The sequence below is a fragment of the Phocoena sinus genome, chromosome 1 (assembly GCF_008692025.1).
Source record: "Phocoena sinus isolate mPhoSin1 chromosome 1, mPhoSin1.pri, whole genome shotgun sequence".
NCBI lineage: Eukaryota > Metazoa > Chordata > Mammalia > Artiodactyla > Phocoenidae > Phocoena > Phocoena sinus.
The window spans coordinates 135,878,865-135,894,869 of NC_045763.1; the positions used below are offsets into that span (position 1 = coordinate 135,878,865).

At 41.8% G+C, this 16,005-nt stretch overlaps 1 protein-coding gene across 1 annotated transcript in view; it reads left to right on the top strand.

Annotated features, from left to right (window-relative positions):
• TDRD5 (tudor domain containing 5) overlaps positions 1–2,845 on the top strand; it is a 97,659-nt gene extending 94,814 nt beyond the window's left edge. The window contains exon 18 of the mRNA XM_032642105.1: positions 2,279–2,845. Coding sequence (XP_032497996.1) covers positions 2,279–2,526 — 248 coding nt within the window. The 3' untranslated portion in view covers positions 2,527–2,845. The remainder of the gene's footprint in view (positions 1–2,278) is intronic.
• The last annotated feature ends 13,160 nt before the right edge of the window (positions 2,846–16,005 follow it).

Genomic DNA, 16,005 nt, shown 5'->3' on the forward strand with positions numbered 1-16,005 from the left:
CAAGTTATAATCTCTAGGGTTTGGTTTGGGTCTTTTTTATATCTTCCATCTTTCTCTTCAGCATACTCATCATTCACTTCTTGAATACTTGGAGTGTTCTTATGACAGCTATTGTAATACCCTTGTCTTGTGATTCTAGCATATGTATCATTTCTGCATTCTGTCATTTCTGAATTGGCTTCTACTGATTGGTTTTTCTCCTAATTACAAGTCATATTTTTCTGCTTCTTTGTGTATCTGGTAATTTTTTATTGGATGGCAGATGCTGAATTATATGTTGTTGGCTGAATCTCTTTTTCTTCCTCCCTCCCTCCCTTCCTTCTTCCTTCCTTCCCTCCCTCCCTGCTGTCTATGTATAATTTATTGCGGGGGGAGGAATGTAATTAAATTACCTGAAATTGCTTTGATTATTTCTGTGTTTATTTTAGGTTTCGTTAGGCTGATTTAGAAAAGCCTTAAGTCTGTTGGCCCTGCTAGGCAGTACCTTTCTGAGGGTATTGATGGGACTTGATGCCCTATGTGTTAGGATGTCTTTACACTGTAGCTGGTGGGAACACAAACTATTTTGCCCCAGTATAAAATGCCTAGTGTTTGTTCTGCCTACTCCTTTCAGGTAGGTTTTCTCCCTGGCCCTGGTGGTCCCCTCACATACGTGAGCCAGATCTCTACCCAGCCTAAGACTCAAAGCGACCTCTGCAGGTCTCCAGCTTCTTCTCTCTCTGCAGCTGCCTCTTGACTTGTACTTTTCCCCCACAAATTCCAGACACCTGGCCTCCATAAATTCCAAACTCTGTCTTCTCAGCACAGGGAGACCTCCAGGCTCAATGTGGACTCTCCCTCCCTGTACTGCAGCCTGGGCTTTATTTTGACAGTGAGCTCAGGCACTTGGAGGGCTCACTTTGTTTCCCGTCTCTCAGGGAGCACTGTCCTCTGAGCTTGTTGTTCAGTGTCTGAAAGCTGTTGTTTTATATACTTTGTCCAGTTTTTCAGTTGTTTAAAGCAGGAGAGATGATTTTTCAATCCCTGTTTAATTAGCATCATGTCTGGAAGCAGAAGTTTTGCTACTCTTTTAAATTCTTTCATTGTGTGTCCCTGCTTTCATGTTTTTATACCTTTTAAAATCTGAGCTCACCGACGACTTCCTGTAAAGCCCCATTATTTCACTAGAACTCACTGTCTCTTTTCCACTCTAGTGGGCATTAATTATAGTCTTGCGGTCAGAGTTTTACTTTTTAGAATACCCTGTAAAATTCTCCTTAATTTAATTTATCATAAATATATGGCACACGTACCACATGCTACTGCTGCTAGATGCTAAAGATACAAAATAAGATATTGGATTATGCCTGATATTTTTCTGAATTTTTGAAATCTGTAATTTTAAGGTCTAGAGCGGTGCTTTTCAGAATGTAGTCGGCATACCCGTACTAGCCTGTGAAGCATTTGTGATGATGGACAACACAATAGCACATTGTTTAGCTCCCCTAGTTTTTTTTTTTTTTCCTAAAGGAGGACTTTCTTGAAGGAAGCAGTGTGTTGGTTTATATATTGGCAAAAGCTCCTTCTCTCATTGCAGGCAGGTTCAAACAATTCATAGACCAGCTCCTTCAGTAGCCCTGGTCTGGAGTACACATGTGAGGATGCTAGTATCCACTTCCGTGGCTATTAAGAACTCTCAGCATGGAGTTCCCAGCAGTTTATTCCATTGAAAAGATTACTTCTTCTTAGTTAAACTAACTCCCAAGGAATTCTTTCTGTGGCTAATAATTGGCTTTTGGAATTTCTTAGCAAACACAGTTAATGTTAATTAATGTTAATTTTCATTTTTATGGTCAGTTTGGTCAGTTTTGTTTTTATGCTGGCAGACTTGGAATTGGGACCACTTTCACAATAGAGAAGGCCCGTGGGACACCATTTTGCTCACTGCTGAGAGGAGGAAGTAAGGGAGCTTAAGGATTCTTCCCTGGAATTGGAATTATACCCAATTTATTTTTTTGATGTCCTAGAAAGAGATCTTCCCTTCCTTATTCACAAGTAGATATTTTGTCCTCTCTTCTTTGCCCTCATCCTGACAAGATTTATTTTTTCTCAGCGCATGATCCCCCATCCTCATCTCCTTTCCATTTTTTGACTGGTTTCTGAGTCTCTTTCTCTCTGATTTGCCATTGGTAATTGGCACCACCTAACCAGAAGATGGTTGTAACACACGTTACTAAAGATCTAGAATGGGAGAGTGTGAGAACCTCTTGAAAAGACCTGTGTTTTCTTTCTTTTTCAGTGGAAAGCTCTCCAGAGAGCCTAGAGAATGAAGATTTTTCTAGTAGCCATGCTATTACAGTGTTCAAAGATAAGAGTCAGGGAGCCATGGACCAGCTGTCTTTGATTTTGTCTCCTGAGCACCAGATTTCTCAGAAGCTCTACATTCCTCGAAGCACAGCCACTGCTGCCTTAGGAGCTGCTGCGCGGCTAGCCACATCCAGGAGACTCCTGCACTGGTACCCCAGTGTGAAAAGGATGGAAGCATGAGAGAGGAGGGAGGAAAAAATAAACTAGATGCTTAGGGCCTGGTGACCTCCCAGGCCGAAAGAGAAGGAGGTATTGAGACAAAGTAGTATTTTGATAGTTGATGCTTTTGTCTTTCTGTGTGACTCTTTGTTAGCTTTGTTATGCGAACAGTCCCCTTTGTTGTGTAAGTATTGATGTTTAATGTTAATTTTCATTTTTGTGGATGTTTCTTTTTCTGTATGGTTTTGTTCACCTTTGTTCAATGTTGTAGTTTAAAGAAGTTTTTGTGTTTCTATAAATGTTTTTTTTTTAACATCTTTATTGGGGTATAATTGCTTTACAGTGGTGTGTTAGTTTCTGTTTTAGAACGAAGTGTATAAATGTTTTTCTTGTATATATCATGACTGATAAGTGTAAACTGAAAAACGAATGTTTTGTGATCCATATGTAGTAAGACAACAATTCTCACATCCCTATCTCCAGAAAAAGGATTGTCTGAATTTTAAGGCTGCCTTTTCTCATTTGAAAACTTCTATATCATAGAGAGAATCAAGGACTCCAATCTTTACCATCATTATTTCTTTGAAATACTAGGATCAGTAAGAAAATCCACACCATGAAGCTTTGGTCATGTGAACCCTTTTACATTTAAAAAAAATTAAGCTATTTTTCACTATAGGCAATTTCTTGAAGATTGACAGCAAAATTATAGAGACCGATTGTTGAAACTTAGCTGAGCCATCTCTGTAAGTCATCATAGTTCCCTGGAGCCTTAATGTAACAATAGTTAAACAGTGGTATTGTTTAAGCATTTATATAACATGATGTTCTCTGAAGTCCAATTTATTATGTGACATTCTGTTTAGCTCATAGTATAAACCATCAGGAGAAAAGACTGAAAGGTGAAATTAAAGAATGTGAGTGATACAAATTTCTTTGTGATAAAATACCAGACTTATACCCAAATGTAAAAAATCCAATACAGGGCTTCCCTGGTGGCGCAGTGGTTGAGAGTCCGCCTGCCGATGCAGGGGACACGGGTTCGTGCCCCGGTCCGGGAAGATCCCACATGCCGCGGAGCGGCTGGGCCCGTGAGCCACACCTACTGAGCCTGCGCGTCTGGAGCCTGTGCTCCGCAACAAGAAAGGCCGCGATAGTGAGAGGCCTGCGCACCGTGATGAAGAGTGGCCCCCCGCTTGCCACGACTAAAGAAAGCCCTCGCACAGAAACGAAGACCCAACCCAGCAAAAATAAATTAATTAATAAACTCCTACCCCCAACATCTTAAAAAAAAAAAAAAAAAAAATCCAATACAGAAGCATTTCTTAGTGGTAAAATCAGAGAAAGAGGTGTGAATTACTGGCACGCTGCCTATGACTAGCCCCTCTTCTAAGGCCTCCTGTTTTGCCATTAAATGGCAGAGCTGGCCCCTAGTTCCTTTCTCTCTTTCTACAATAAGGAATGTCTCCTCTTTCCTTCTCAGTTACTTAATCAGCAAAATGGCCACTGAGGAAGGGAGTGAGATGAGAGTAAATATCAGAGTGCATTTCAGTGTAGAGTATTACTGGTTGAAACTTCTTTCTTAGAATGAAGTGATCATGAAACAAAGTTTAACCCAAAGTCTCTAACTACTGAGTGTTTTGGTTTAAAAACTTTAGAGAAAACATGTTAAATGCAGTAAAATTTTAAAATCCAGATTTACCTTTAATTCCAACATATCTATAAGAATGATGGTATGCTAATTGACAAAAAAACTGTAGTCTGGAAACGTCAGTGATAGTTGACCCGGAAAGAACAGGTTTCCCATTGGGGTTTTTGTGATTTTCCATCAGACATCTTTATTGGAGAAGACAGTTGAAGAGTTATATGGAGGATCAATGGACAGTTAAATATCACATGACAGTTAAATTTCATATGTGATACTCAACCGTGATATGAACTGGAAAAGCTGTTTTTCATACAAGTTTAGATAATTATCCACAATTTGTTTCTAAAGAAGAAAATTCATTTTGGATGATGCTTCTTAGAATTCATTCTTTAGAGAAAAAACCCAGAATATTGAGTTATATTCATCACTTCTCAAGATGGACAATTATTGGGTTTCCGGCAGGGTGAATCTGGTAGAAGCAGTATTTACATATTTAGTAGGTCAAACTGTAACCCTCTCTATAATGGCACAAAACCACCAGCAGGAACTCTGCCAACACCGGGTAACCTGACAGCAACTAATTTCACACGTTGCCAGTTAGATGGGGATAATGGAATCACTGTGCTAATAAGGCTCTTTCAGAATCCTATCCATTTGCAAATGGCTACACAGAGAATCATTTAGACAGACCCATGTCAAACTAATGAGTGTCAGCACACTTTGACAGAAGCCTATTTAGTAATGAATAGTTAAGGTCCTATTTGAATTAGCAGAGTGAAGAATGAACCTTTGGAGGCTCGTACATTTTGACTACTTGACTTTGACTAGGACAGCCAATCTGCCAATATGTTTCCCTACCTTCTCCCAGAAGGTGTGCTTTGTTTGGTAGTTAACTGAAATAGCTCAAAGCGTCAAACAAATTTAATAGATCATTTGAAAATGAATAAATAGGTTTCTGTATATGGGCAGGGATAGCAATAAGAAATGTTCAAAAGATCGGGAGATGCTCGTGGTTAAGGGTTAATTATATTTTATTGACAAAGGATGGGTTGATATCTACTATACTTAGAACGGGCCCTCCCCACCCCCATATTTTTGGTGTTAAGGATCTATTAGAAGTAGTGATGGTCCCCAAGAAATGTTGACTGGGAAGTGGGGGCCTGAGGTGTGTGTTGAGGGAATGGGGGTGAGAACACACAGGAGAATCCTGGTTGTAAACTCAGAGGTAGAAGAGAGAGCGGCTTTACTATTAGCCACTCAGGTTTTAACTCCAGTGGCTTATGCCAGTACCCCTTTCCCATCCAAAAACACACCATGGGATATCAAAAGAGGGCCATTCCAGCTGAGTGAGCCATGCCTTTTCCCTCTCTCACTCTCACACATTTGAGATGCCAGTTGTCCATTTCAAGGTATGGGGATAACTAGAGACTTCTGCCTGCAGTCAGACTATGTCTAACCTAAAGACTTAGAATTGTAGAATTTTGGTATAGAAGGGACCTCACATGAGGAAATTTGAAACCTAGAAAGACTGACTTGCCTCTGGTCACACAGCTTAAATTCCCATTTCTGCTGACTCCTAGCTGCTCAGGGCCCTTTCCACAGGAAAAATATTGCAACATCATCTTGTGTCATGTAAATGATTTGATGCTAGAAGACACAGTTTGGGCATAAGTCCAAAAGAATGGTGGTTCTGATAGATAGCTGAGCAGCCCCTGGTGTTGGTGGGGAGAGGGATTGATTTACAAAGATCTCATATTTTTGAATGTGGATAGATTAAATTACGGTGGGCCAGTTATACAGCTAAAGAATCTGAATCAGGGTGGGGGGCATCTTCGGGGGTGGGAAACTAAAATCTTAGAGAGCAGTCCTTCTGAGGCTTCCTATTAACATTCATACTAGGTAGCAAGGCCTTTCTGACAAACTTTTGTTACCTTTTCAGGATTAAATTTATTTTACTTATGTATACAGTGCCACATTATTCCTAATTTTTCAGGAGCCATCACTAAGACATTTAAAAGATTTCATCTCTGATGGCTCATTCAGAGCTGACGTTTTCCAAGATGCCAACCAAGGCACCTGTCAGCTAAATTTGTCCGTGTGCTTTGAACGCAGCCCTGTTCCTAACAGGTGTCATTTGTCTCATTTAGTCAGTCACCAGTTGGCCTAGTAAGTTCTTGGTGTCATTAGCCTTTTGGAACCAGAATACTTTAAACTCTGCCATTCTTTTTTATTGTTTTCTTCTGAAAATAGACTTTATTTTTTAGAACAGTTTTAGATGCACAGCAACACTGAGCAGAAGATACAGAGATTTCCCATATGCCCCCTGCCCCAACACATGCACAGCCTCCCCATTATCCACATCCCCCATCACAGTGGTGCATTTGTTACAGTCGATGAACCAACACTGACACATCATTACCACCCAAAGTCCACAGTTTACATTAGGGTTCATCCTTGGCTTTGTATATCCTATGGGTTTGGTTAAATGTATAATGACATGTATCCACCGTTATAGTATCATACAGAGTAGCTTCACCGCCCTAAAACCCTCTGTGTTCTGCCTATTCATCCCTCCTTCCCCCACCCCCTTCCCCGGACAACCAAGTGTTAACCTTTTTTTTTTTTTTTTTTTTTGCGGCACGCGGGCCTCTCCCGCAGCGGAGCACAGGCTCCGGATGCGCAGGCTCAGCGGCCATGGCTCTTGGGCCCAGCCGCTCCGCGGCATGTGGGATCTTCCCGGACCGAGGCACAAACCCGTGTCCCCTGCATCGGCAGGCGGACTCTCAACCACTGCGCCACCAGGGAAGCCCTGATAATCTTTTTAAAACTTAAAAATGTTTATTATTTAAAGAAATAGACTAATATCTTCAGTCCCGCTGCCTGGGTTTGGATCTCCTCCCTACCATGGCTGTGTAACCAATGGCAAATGGATTAACTTGCTTAAGCCTCTGTTTTCTTATCTGTAAAGTGGAGGTGCTAATAGTATCTATGTTGTAAGACTGCTGAAAGATAATCTAAAATTTGAGAAGCGTTCAGCCGGGCACCTGGCACTTAGTAAACACAAATCCAGGTACGTATAGTTACCATGGTTATCATCTGTCATCTCGTCATCTCTGTGGAGGCTGCCTTTCATTGTCCCAGTGTGCGTCTCACATTCATCCCTCCAGAGGAAATCTGATTGGGTGACGTTGTCATTATCCAATATGGAGCATCTCTGTTAGACAGACTCTCACAGACCCATATCATGGGTGGTTGGTCATTTTGATGTCCAGCCTATCCATAGCCACTTTGGGCTTGGGTCCCACCCCCAGACTAAACCACTGGCACCAGAAGCATAGTCCAGTGATATGACACAAGACAGAACAAGAACCGCCCCCCACCATTGTAACCACTTTCCTCAGAGGAGGGCTCTGGGGGTAGCAGGCACTCAGAACTCTTTGGCTTGTGCAGTACAGTTGGTTAGGAAAGGAAAAGAATCCAGAAAGAGCCTGGAAGAAAATGAGGGGGGACTTCCCTGGCGGTCCAGTGGCTAAGACTCTGTGCTCCCAGTGCAGGGGGCCCGGGGCTCAATCCCCGGTCAGGGAACTAGGTCCCACATGCCACAACTAAAGATCCCGCATGCTGCAACTAAGACCCGGCACAGCCAAATAAATAAATATATATGTATTTTAAATGAGGGAACAAGGGATTAAAAACTCTATTATTATTGGTTTAGGGTTGTTGGGAGGATTAATGGGATCAATTCACATACAGTATTTCTCGAAGTGCTGGGTGAATTGTAAGCACTCAGTATGTGGTAGCCTTGAGGATGGCAATGATGATGGTGGTGATGACGATTATGACTGTTACCAGGTCTATTTGAGGCTGAAGAACAGGTACAGGTAGAATGATGGGGAGAGGGAGATAAAGGACAGATTGTACTCAAGAGAAGGGCCATTAGGGTTTAAGGTTTCAAAGCAGGAGTAGCTCCTGGGGATGTAACAGCCCAAACCGAGGTCCTAAACGTGGCAGTGTGACATGCATACACCTGGCAGCTCCTTCCTCCTTGCACCTACAGATAGACTGAGTGTCCAAGATGTGTATTCTCCTAGGGTCTCACCCAGTGCACACTCCTCCTGCCTCGGATCCATGGGGAGTGCTCTGCCACTACCTGATGCCTTTTCAGAGGTACCCAATTCTCTCCCCTACTAGGACTTCAGAAAGGGGCCAGTGTTTGAGGTCCTCCTGCCTCAGAGAATGAGTGTTCCTGCAGAGCCACTGGATGGCATGTACTGGCAACTGGTGCGAGCTTGGGCTGCGGGGAAGGTTCCAGAACAGGAGACTATTTATAGCCTGGCACAGATGCCCAATTCCCAGCTAAGGGAGGGGTCGTGGTAGATGGGAAGCAGTCGTGCTTCCATCGTTTATTATTTTATTAACCACTTAGGATACTGTATGTAGTGAGCATCACCTGGTTTCATCTCTAGTTTTCCTGTTTGCGATTCCTTCCTGCTTTTTATTTTTATTTTTTTTACATCTTCATTGGAGTATAATTGCTTTACAATGGTGTGTTAGTTTCTGCTTTATAACAAAGTGAATCAGTTATACATATACATATGTTCCCATATCTCTTCCCTCTTGTGTCTCCCTCCCTCCCACCCTCCCTATCCCACCCCTCCAGGCGGTCACAAAGCACCGAGCTGATCTCCCTGTGCTAGGCGGCTGCTTCCCACTAGCTATCTACCTTACTTTTGGTAGTGTATATATGTCCATGCCACTCTCTCGCGCTTTGTCACACCTTACCCTTCCCCCTCCCCATATCCTCAAGTCCATTCTCTAGAACATCTGTGTCTTTCTTCCTGTCTTACCCCTAGGTTCTTCATGACATTTTTTTCCCTTAAATTCCATATATATGTGTTAGCATATGGTATTTGTCTTTCTTTTTCTGACTTACTTCACTCTGTATGACAGACTGTAGGTCTATCCACCTCATTACAAATAGCTCAATTTCGTTTCTTTTTATGGCTGAGTAATATTCCATTGTATATATGTGCCACATCTTCTTTATCCATTCATCCGATGATGGACACTTAGGTTGTTTCCATCTCCGGGCTGTTGTAAACAGAGCTGCAATGAATATTTTGGTACATGACTCTTTTTGAATTATGGTTTTCTCAGGGTATATGCCCAGTAGTGGTATTGCTGGGTCATATGGTAGTTCTATTTGTAGTTTTTTAAGGAGCCTCCATACTGTTCTCCACAGTGGCTATATCAATTCACATTCCCACCAACAGTGCAAGAGGGTTCCCTTTTCTCCACACCCTCTCCAGCATTTATTGTTTCTAGATTTTTTGACGATGGCCATTCTGACTGGTGTGAGATGACATCTCATTGTAGTTTTGATTTGCATTTCTCTAATGATTAATGATGTTGAGCATTCTTTCATGTGTTTGTTGGCAGTCTGTGTATCTTCTTTGGAGAAATGTCTATTTAGGTCTTCTGCCCATTTTTGGATTGGGTTGTTTGTCTTTTGGTTATTGAGCTGCATGAGCTGCTTATAAATTTTGGAGATTAATCCTTTGTCAGTCGCTTCATTTGCAAATATTTTCTCCCATTCTGAGGGTTGTCTTTTGGTCTTGTTTATGGTTTCCTTTGCTGTGCAAAAGCTTTGAAGTTTCATTAGGTCCCATTTGTTTATTTTTGTTTTTATTTCCATTCCTCTAGGAGGTGGTTCAAAAAGGATCTTGCTGTGATTTATGTCACAGAGTGTTCTGCCTATGTTTTCCTCTAAGAGTTTGATAGTTTCTGGCCTTACATTTAGGTCTTTAATCCATTTTGAGCTTATTTTTGTGTATGGTGTTAGGAAGTGTTCTAATCTCATTCTTTTACATGTAGCTGTCCAGTTTTCCCAGTACCACTTATTGAAGAGGCTGTCCTTTCTCCACTGTACATTCCTGCCTCCTTTATCAAAGATAAGGTGACCATATGTGTGTGGGTTTATCTCTGGGCTTTCTATCCTGTTCCATTGATCTATCTTTCTGTTTTTGTGCCGGTACCATACTGTCTTGATTACTATAGCTTTGCAGTATAGTCTGAAGTCAGGGAGCCTGATTCCTCCAGCTCCATTTTTCGTTCTCAAGATTGCTTTGGCTATTCGGCGTCTTTTGTGTTCCCATACAAATTGTGAAATTTTTTGTTCTAGTTCTGTGAAAAATGCCAGTGGTAGTTTGATAAGGATTGCATTGAATCTGTAGATTGCTTTGGGTAGTAGAGTCATTTTCACAATGTTGATTCTTCCAATCCAAGAACATGGTATATATTTCCATCTGTTTGTATCATCTTTAATTTCTTTCATTAGCGTCTTATAATTTTCTGCATACAGGTCTTTTGTCTCCATAGGTAGGTTTATTCCTAGATATTTTATTCTTTTTGTTGCAGTGGTAAATGGGAGTGTTTTCTTGATTTCACTTTCAGATTTTTCATCATTAGTGTATAGGAATGCCAGAGATTTCTGTGCATTAATTTTGTATCCTGCTACTTTACCGAATTCATTGATTAGCTCTAGTAGTTTTCTGGCAGCATCTTTAGGATTCTCTATGTATAGTATCATGTCATCTGCAAACAGTGACAGCCTTAGTTCTTCTTTTCCGATTTGGATTCCTTTTATTTCCTTTTCTTCTCTGATTGCTGTGGCTAAAACTTCCAAAACTATGTTGAATAAGAATGGTGAGAGTGGGCAACCTTGTCTTGTTCCTGATCTTAGTGGAAATGCTTTCAGTTTTTCACCATTAAGAATGATGTTGGCTGTGGGTTTGTCATACATGGCCTTTATTATGTAGAGGAAAGTTCCCTCTATGCCTACTTTCTGTAGGATTTTTATCATAAATGGGTGTTGAATTTCGTCAGAAGCTTTCTCTGCATCTATTGAGATGATCATATGGTTTTTCTCCTTCAATTTGTTAATATGGTGTATCCCGTTGATTGATTTGTGTATATTGAAGAATCCTTGCATTGCTGGAAGAAACCTCACTTGATCACGGTGTATGATGCGTTTAATGTGCCATTGGATTCTGTTTGCTAATATTTTGTTGAGGATTTTTGCATCTATGTTCATCAGTGATATTGGCCTGTAGTTTTCCTTCTTTGTGACATCCTTGTCTGGTTATGGTATCAGGGTGATGGTGGCCTCGTAGAATGAGTTTTGGAGTGTTCCTCCCTCTGCTATATTTTGGAAGAGTTTGAGAAGGATAGGTGTTAGCTTTTCTCTAAATGTTTGTTAGAAATCGCCTGTGAAGCCATCTGGTCCTGGGCTTTTGTTTTTTGGAAGATTTTTAATCACCGTTTCAATTTCAGTGCTTGTGATTGATCTGTTCATATTTTCTATTACTTCCTGATTCAGTCTTGGCAGGTTGTGCATTTCTAAGAATTTGCCCATTTCTTCCAGGTTGTCCATTTTATTGGCATAGAGTTGCTTGTAGTAATCTGTCATGGTCTTTTGTATTTCTGCAGTGTCAGTTGTTACTTCTCCTTTTTCATTTCTAATTCTATTGATTTAAGTCTTCTCCCTTTTTTTCTTGATGAGTCTGGCTAATGGTTTATCAATTTTGTTTATTTTCTGAAAGAACCAGCTTTTAGTTTTATTGATCTTTGCTATCGTTTCCTTCATTTCTTTTTCATTTATTTCTGATCTGATTTTTATGATTTCTTTCCTTCTGGTAACGTTGGGGGTTTTTTGTTCTTCTTTCTCTAATTGCTTTAGCTGCAAGGTTAGGTTCTTTATTCGAGATGTTTCCTGTTTCTTAAGGTAGGATTGTATTGCTGTAAACTTCCCTCTTAGAACTGGTTTTGCTGCATCCCATAGGTTTTGGGTCATCGTGTCTCCATTGTCATTTGTTTCTAGGTATTTTTTGATTTCCTCTTTGATTTCTTCAGTGATAACTTCGTTATTAAGTAGTGTATTGTTTAGCCTCCATGTGTTTGTATTTTTTACAGATCTTTTCCTGTAACTGATACCTAGTCTCATAGCGTTGTGGTCAGAAAAGGTACTTGAAACAATTTCAGTTTTCTTAAATTTACCAAGGCTTGATTTGTGACCCAAGATACGATCTATCCTGGAGAATGTTCCATGAGCACTTGAGAAAAATGTGTATTCTGTTATTTTTGGATGGAATGTCCTATAAATATTAATTAAGTCCATCTTGTTTAATGTATCATTTAAAGCTTCTGTTTCCTTATTTATTTTCATTTTGGATGATCTGTCCATGGGTGAAAGTGGGGTGTTAAAGTTCCCTACTATGAATGTGTTACTGTCGATTTCCCCTTTTATGGCTGTTAGTATTTGCCTTATGTATTGAGGTGCTCCTATGTTGGGTGTATAAATATTTACAATTGTTATATCTTCTTCTTGGATCGATCCCTTGATCATTATGTAGTGTCCTTCTTTGTCTCTTGTAATAGTTTTTATTTTAAAGTCTATTTTGTCTGATATGAGAATTGCTACTCCAGCTTTCTTTTGGTTTCCATTTGCATGGAATATCTTTTTCCATCCCCTTACTTTCAGTCTGTATGTGTCTCTAGGTCTGAAGTGGGTCTCTTGTCGACAGCATATATATGGGTCTTGTTTTTGTATCCATTCAGCCAATCTGTGTCTTTTGGTGGGAGCATTTAGTCCATTTACATTTAAGGTAATTATCGATATGTACGTTCCTATTTCCATTTTCTTAATTGTTTTGGGTTTGTTATTGTAGGTCTTTTCCTTCTCTTGTATTTCTAGTCTAGAGAAGTTCCTTTAGCAGTTGTTGTAAAGCTGGTTTGGTGGTGCTGAACTCTCTCAGCTTTTGCTTGTCTGTAAAGGTTTTAATTTCTCCATCAAATCTGAATGAGATCCTTGCTGGGTAGAGTAATCTTGGTTGCAGGTTTTTCTCCTTCATCACTTTAAATATGTCCTGCAAGTCCCTTCTGGCTTGCAGAGTTTCTGCTGAAAGATCAGCTGTTAACCTTATGGGGATTCCCTTGTGTGTTATTTGTTGTTTTTCCCTTGCTGCTTTTAATATATTTTCTTTGTATTTAATTTTTGACAGTTTGATTAATATGTGTCTTGGCATATTTCTCCTTGTATTTATCCTGTATGGGACTCTCTGTGCTTCCTGGACTTGATTAACTATTTCCTTTCCCATATTAGGGAAGTTTTCAACTATAATCTCTTCAAATATTTTCTCAGTCCCGTTCTTTTTCTCTTCTTCTTCTGGGACCCCTATAATTCGAATGTTGGTGCGTTTAATGTTGTCCCAGAGGTCTCTGAGACTGTCCTCAGTTCTTTTCATTCTTTTTTCTTTATTTTGCTCTGCAGTAGTTATTTCCACTATTTTATCTTCCAGGTCACTTATCTGTCCTTCTGCCTCAGTTATTCTGCTATTGATCCCATCTAGAGTATTTTTAATTTCATTTATTGTGTTGTTCATCATTGTTTGTTTCATCATTAGTTCTTCTAGGTCCTTGTTAAATGTTTCTTGCATTTTTTCTATTCTATTTCCAAGATTTTGGATCATCTTTACTATCATTATTCTGAATTCTTTTTCGGGTAAACTGCCTATTTCCTCTTCATTTGTTAGGTCTGGTGGGTTTTTACCTTGCTCCTTCATCTGCTGTGTATTTCTTTGTCTTCTCATTTTGCTTATCTTACTGTGTTTGGGGTCTCCTTTTTGCAGGCTGCAGGTTCGTAGTTCCCGTTGTTTTTGGTGTCTGTCCCCAGTGGCTAAAGTTGGTTCAGTGGGTTGTGTAGGCTTCCTGGTGGAGGGGACTAGTGCCTGCGTTCTGGTGGATAAGGCTGGAACTTGTCTTTTTCGTGGACAGGTCCACGTCTGGAGGTGTGTTTTGGAGTGTCTGTGGACTTATTATGATTTTAGGAAGCCTCTCTGCTAATGGGTGGGGTTGTGTTCCTGTCTTGCTAGTTGTTTAGCATAGGATGTCCAGCACTGTAGCTTGCTGGTCGTTGAGTGAAGCTGGGTGCTGGTGTTAAGATGGAGATCTATGGGAGATTTTCGCCGTTTGATATTATGTGGAGCTGGGAGGTCTCTTGTTGACCAGTGTCCTGAAGTTGGCTCTCCCACCTCAGAGGCACAGCACTGACTCCTGGCTGCAACACCAAGAGCCTTTCATCCACACGGCTCAGAATAAAAGAGAGAAAAAGTAGAAAGAAAGAATTAGTAAAAGTAGAAAGAAAGAAAGAAAGAAAAAGAAAGAAAGGAGGGAGGAAGGGAGGGAGGGAGGAAGGAAGGAAGGAGGGAAGGAAGGAAAAAAAGAAAGAAGATAAAGTAAAGTAAAATTAAGTAAGGTAAAATATAATAAAGTTATTAAAATAAAAAATAATTATTAAGAGAAAAAAAACGGACAGATAGAACCCTACGACAAATGGTGGAAGAAAAGCTATACAGACAAAATCTCACACAGAAGCATACACATACACACTCACAAAAAGAGGAAAAGGGGAAAAAATCATAAATCTTGCTCTCCACGTCCACCTCCTCAATTTGGGCTGATTCGTTGTGTATTCATGTATTCCACAGATGCAGGGTACATCAAGTTGATTGTGGAGCTTTAATCCGCTGCTTCTGAGGCTGCTGGGAGAGATTTCCCTTTCTCTTCTTTGTTCTCACAGCTCCCAGGGGCTCAGCTTTGGATTTGGCCCCGCCTCTGCATGTAGGTCGCTGGAGGGCGTCTGTTCTTCGCTCAGACAGGACGGGGTTAAAGGAGCCACTGATTCGGGGGCTCTGGCTCACTCAGGCCGGGGGGGGGGGGGGGGGGCCGGGGCATGGAGTGCGGGGTGGGCCTGCGGCGGCAGAGGCCGGCATGACGTTGCACCAGCCTGAAGCGCGCCGTGCGTTCTCCCGGGGGTGTTGTCTCTGGATCCCGGGACCCTGGCAGTGGCGGGCTGCACAGGCTCCCTGGAAGCGGGGTGTGGATAGTGACCTGTGCTCGCACACAGGCTTCTTGGTGGCGGCAGCAGGAGCCTTAGCGTCTCATGCCCGGCTCTGGGGTCCGCGCTTTTAGCCGCGGCTCGCGCCCGTCTCTGGAGCTCCTTTAAGCAGCACTGTTAATCCCCTCTCCTCGCGCACCAGGAAACAAAGAGGGAAGAAAAAGTCTCTTGCCTCTTCGGCAGCTCCAGACTCTTTCCCGGACTCCCTCCCGGCTATCCGTGGCGCACTAACCCCCTGCAGGCTGTGTTCACGCCGCCAACGCCAGTCGTCTCCCGGCGCTCCGACCGAAGCCCAAGCCTCAACTCCCAGCCCCGCCCGCCCCAGCGGCTGAGCAGACAAACCTCTCGGGCAGGTGAGTGCCGGTCGGCCCTGATCCTCTGTGTGGGAATCTCTCCGCTTTGCCCTCCACACCTTGTTGCTGTGCTTTCTTCCGCGGCTCCGAAGCTTTCCCCCTCCGCCACCCGCAGTCTCTGCCCGCGAAGGGGCTTCCTACTGTGTGGAAACCTTTCCTCCTTCACAGCTCCCTCCCACTGGTGCGGGTCCCGTCCCTATCCTTTTGTCTCTGTTTATTCTTTTTTCTTTTGCCCTACCCAGGTACGTGGGGAGTTTCTTGCTTTTGGGAGGTCTGAGGGCTTCTGCCAGCGTTCAGTAGGTGTTCTGTAGGAGTTGTTCCACGTGTAGATGTATTTCTGGTGTATCTGTGGGGAGGAAGGTGATCTCTGCGTCTTACTCTTCCGCCATCTTCCCGGAAGCCCCAAACTCTGCCATTCTTAACCACGTAGACAGAAATTGTTTTAACTTCTCAGGCAAGGACTTCTGTAACTTTAGAAGTATCATTGTGTGCCACTTTTCACATGAAATTGAGTGTTTGACATACCCGAAAACTGAGTAGAGAAT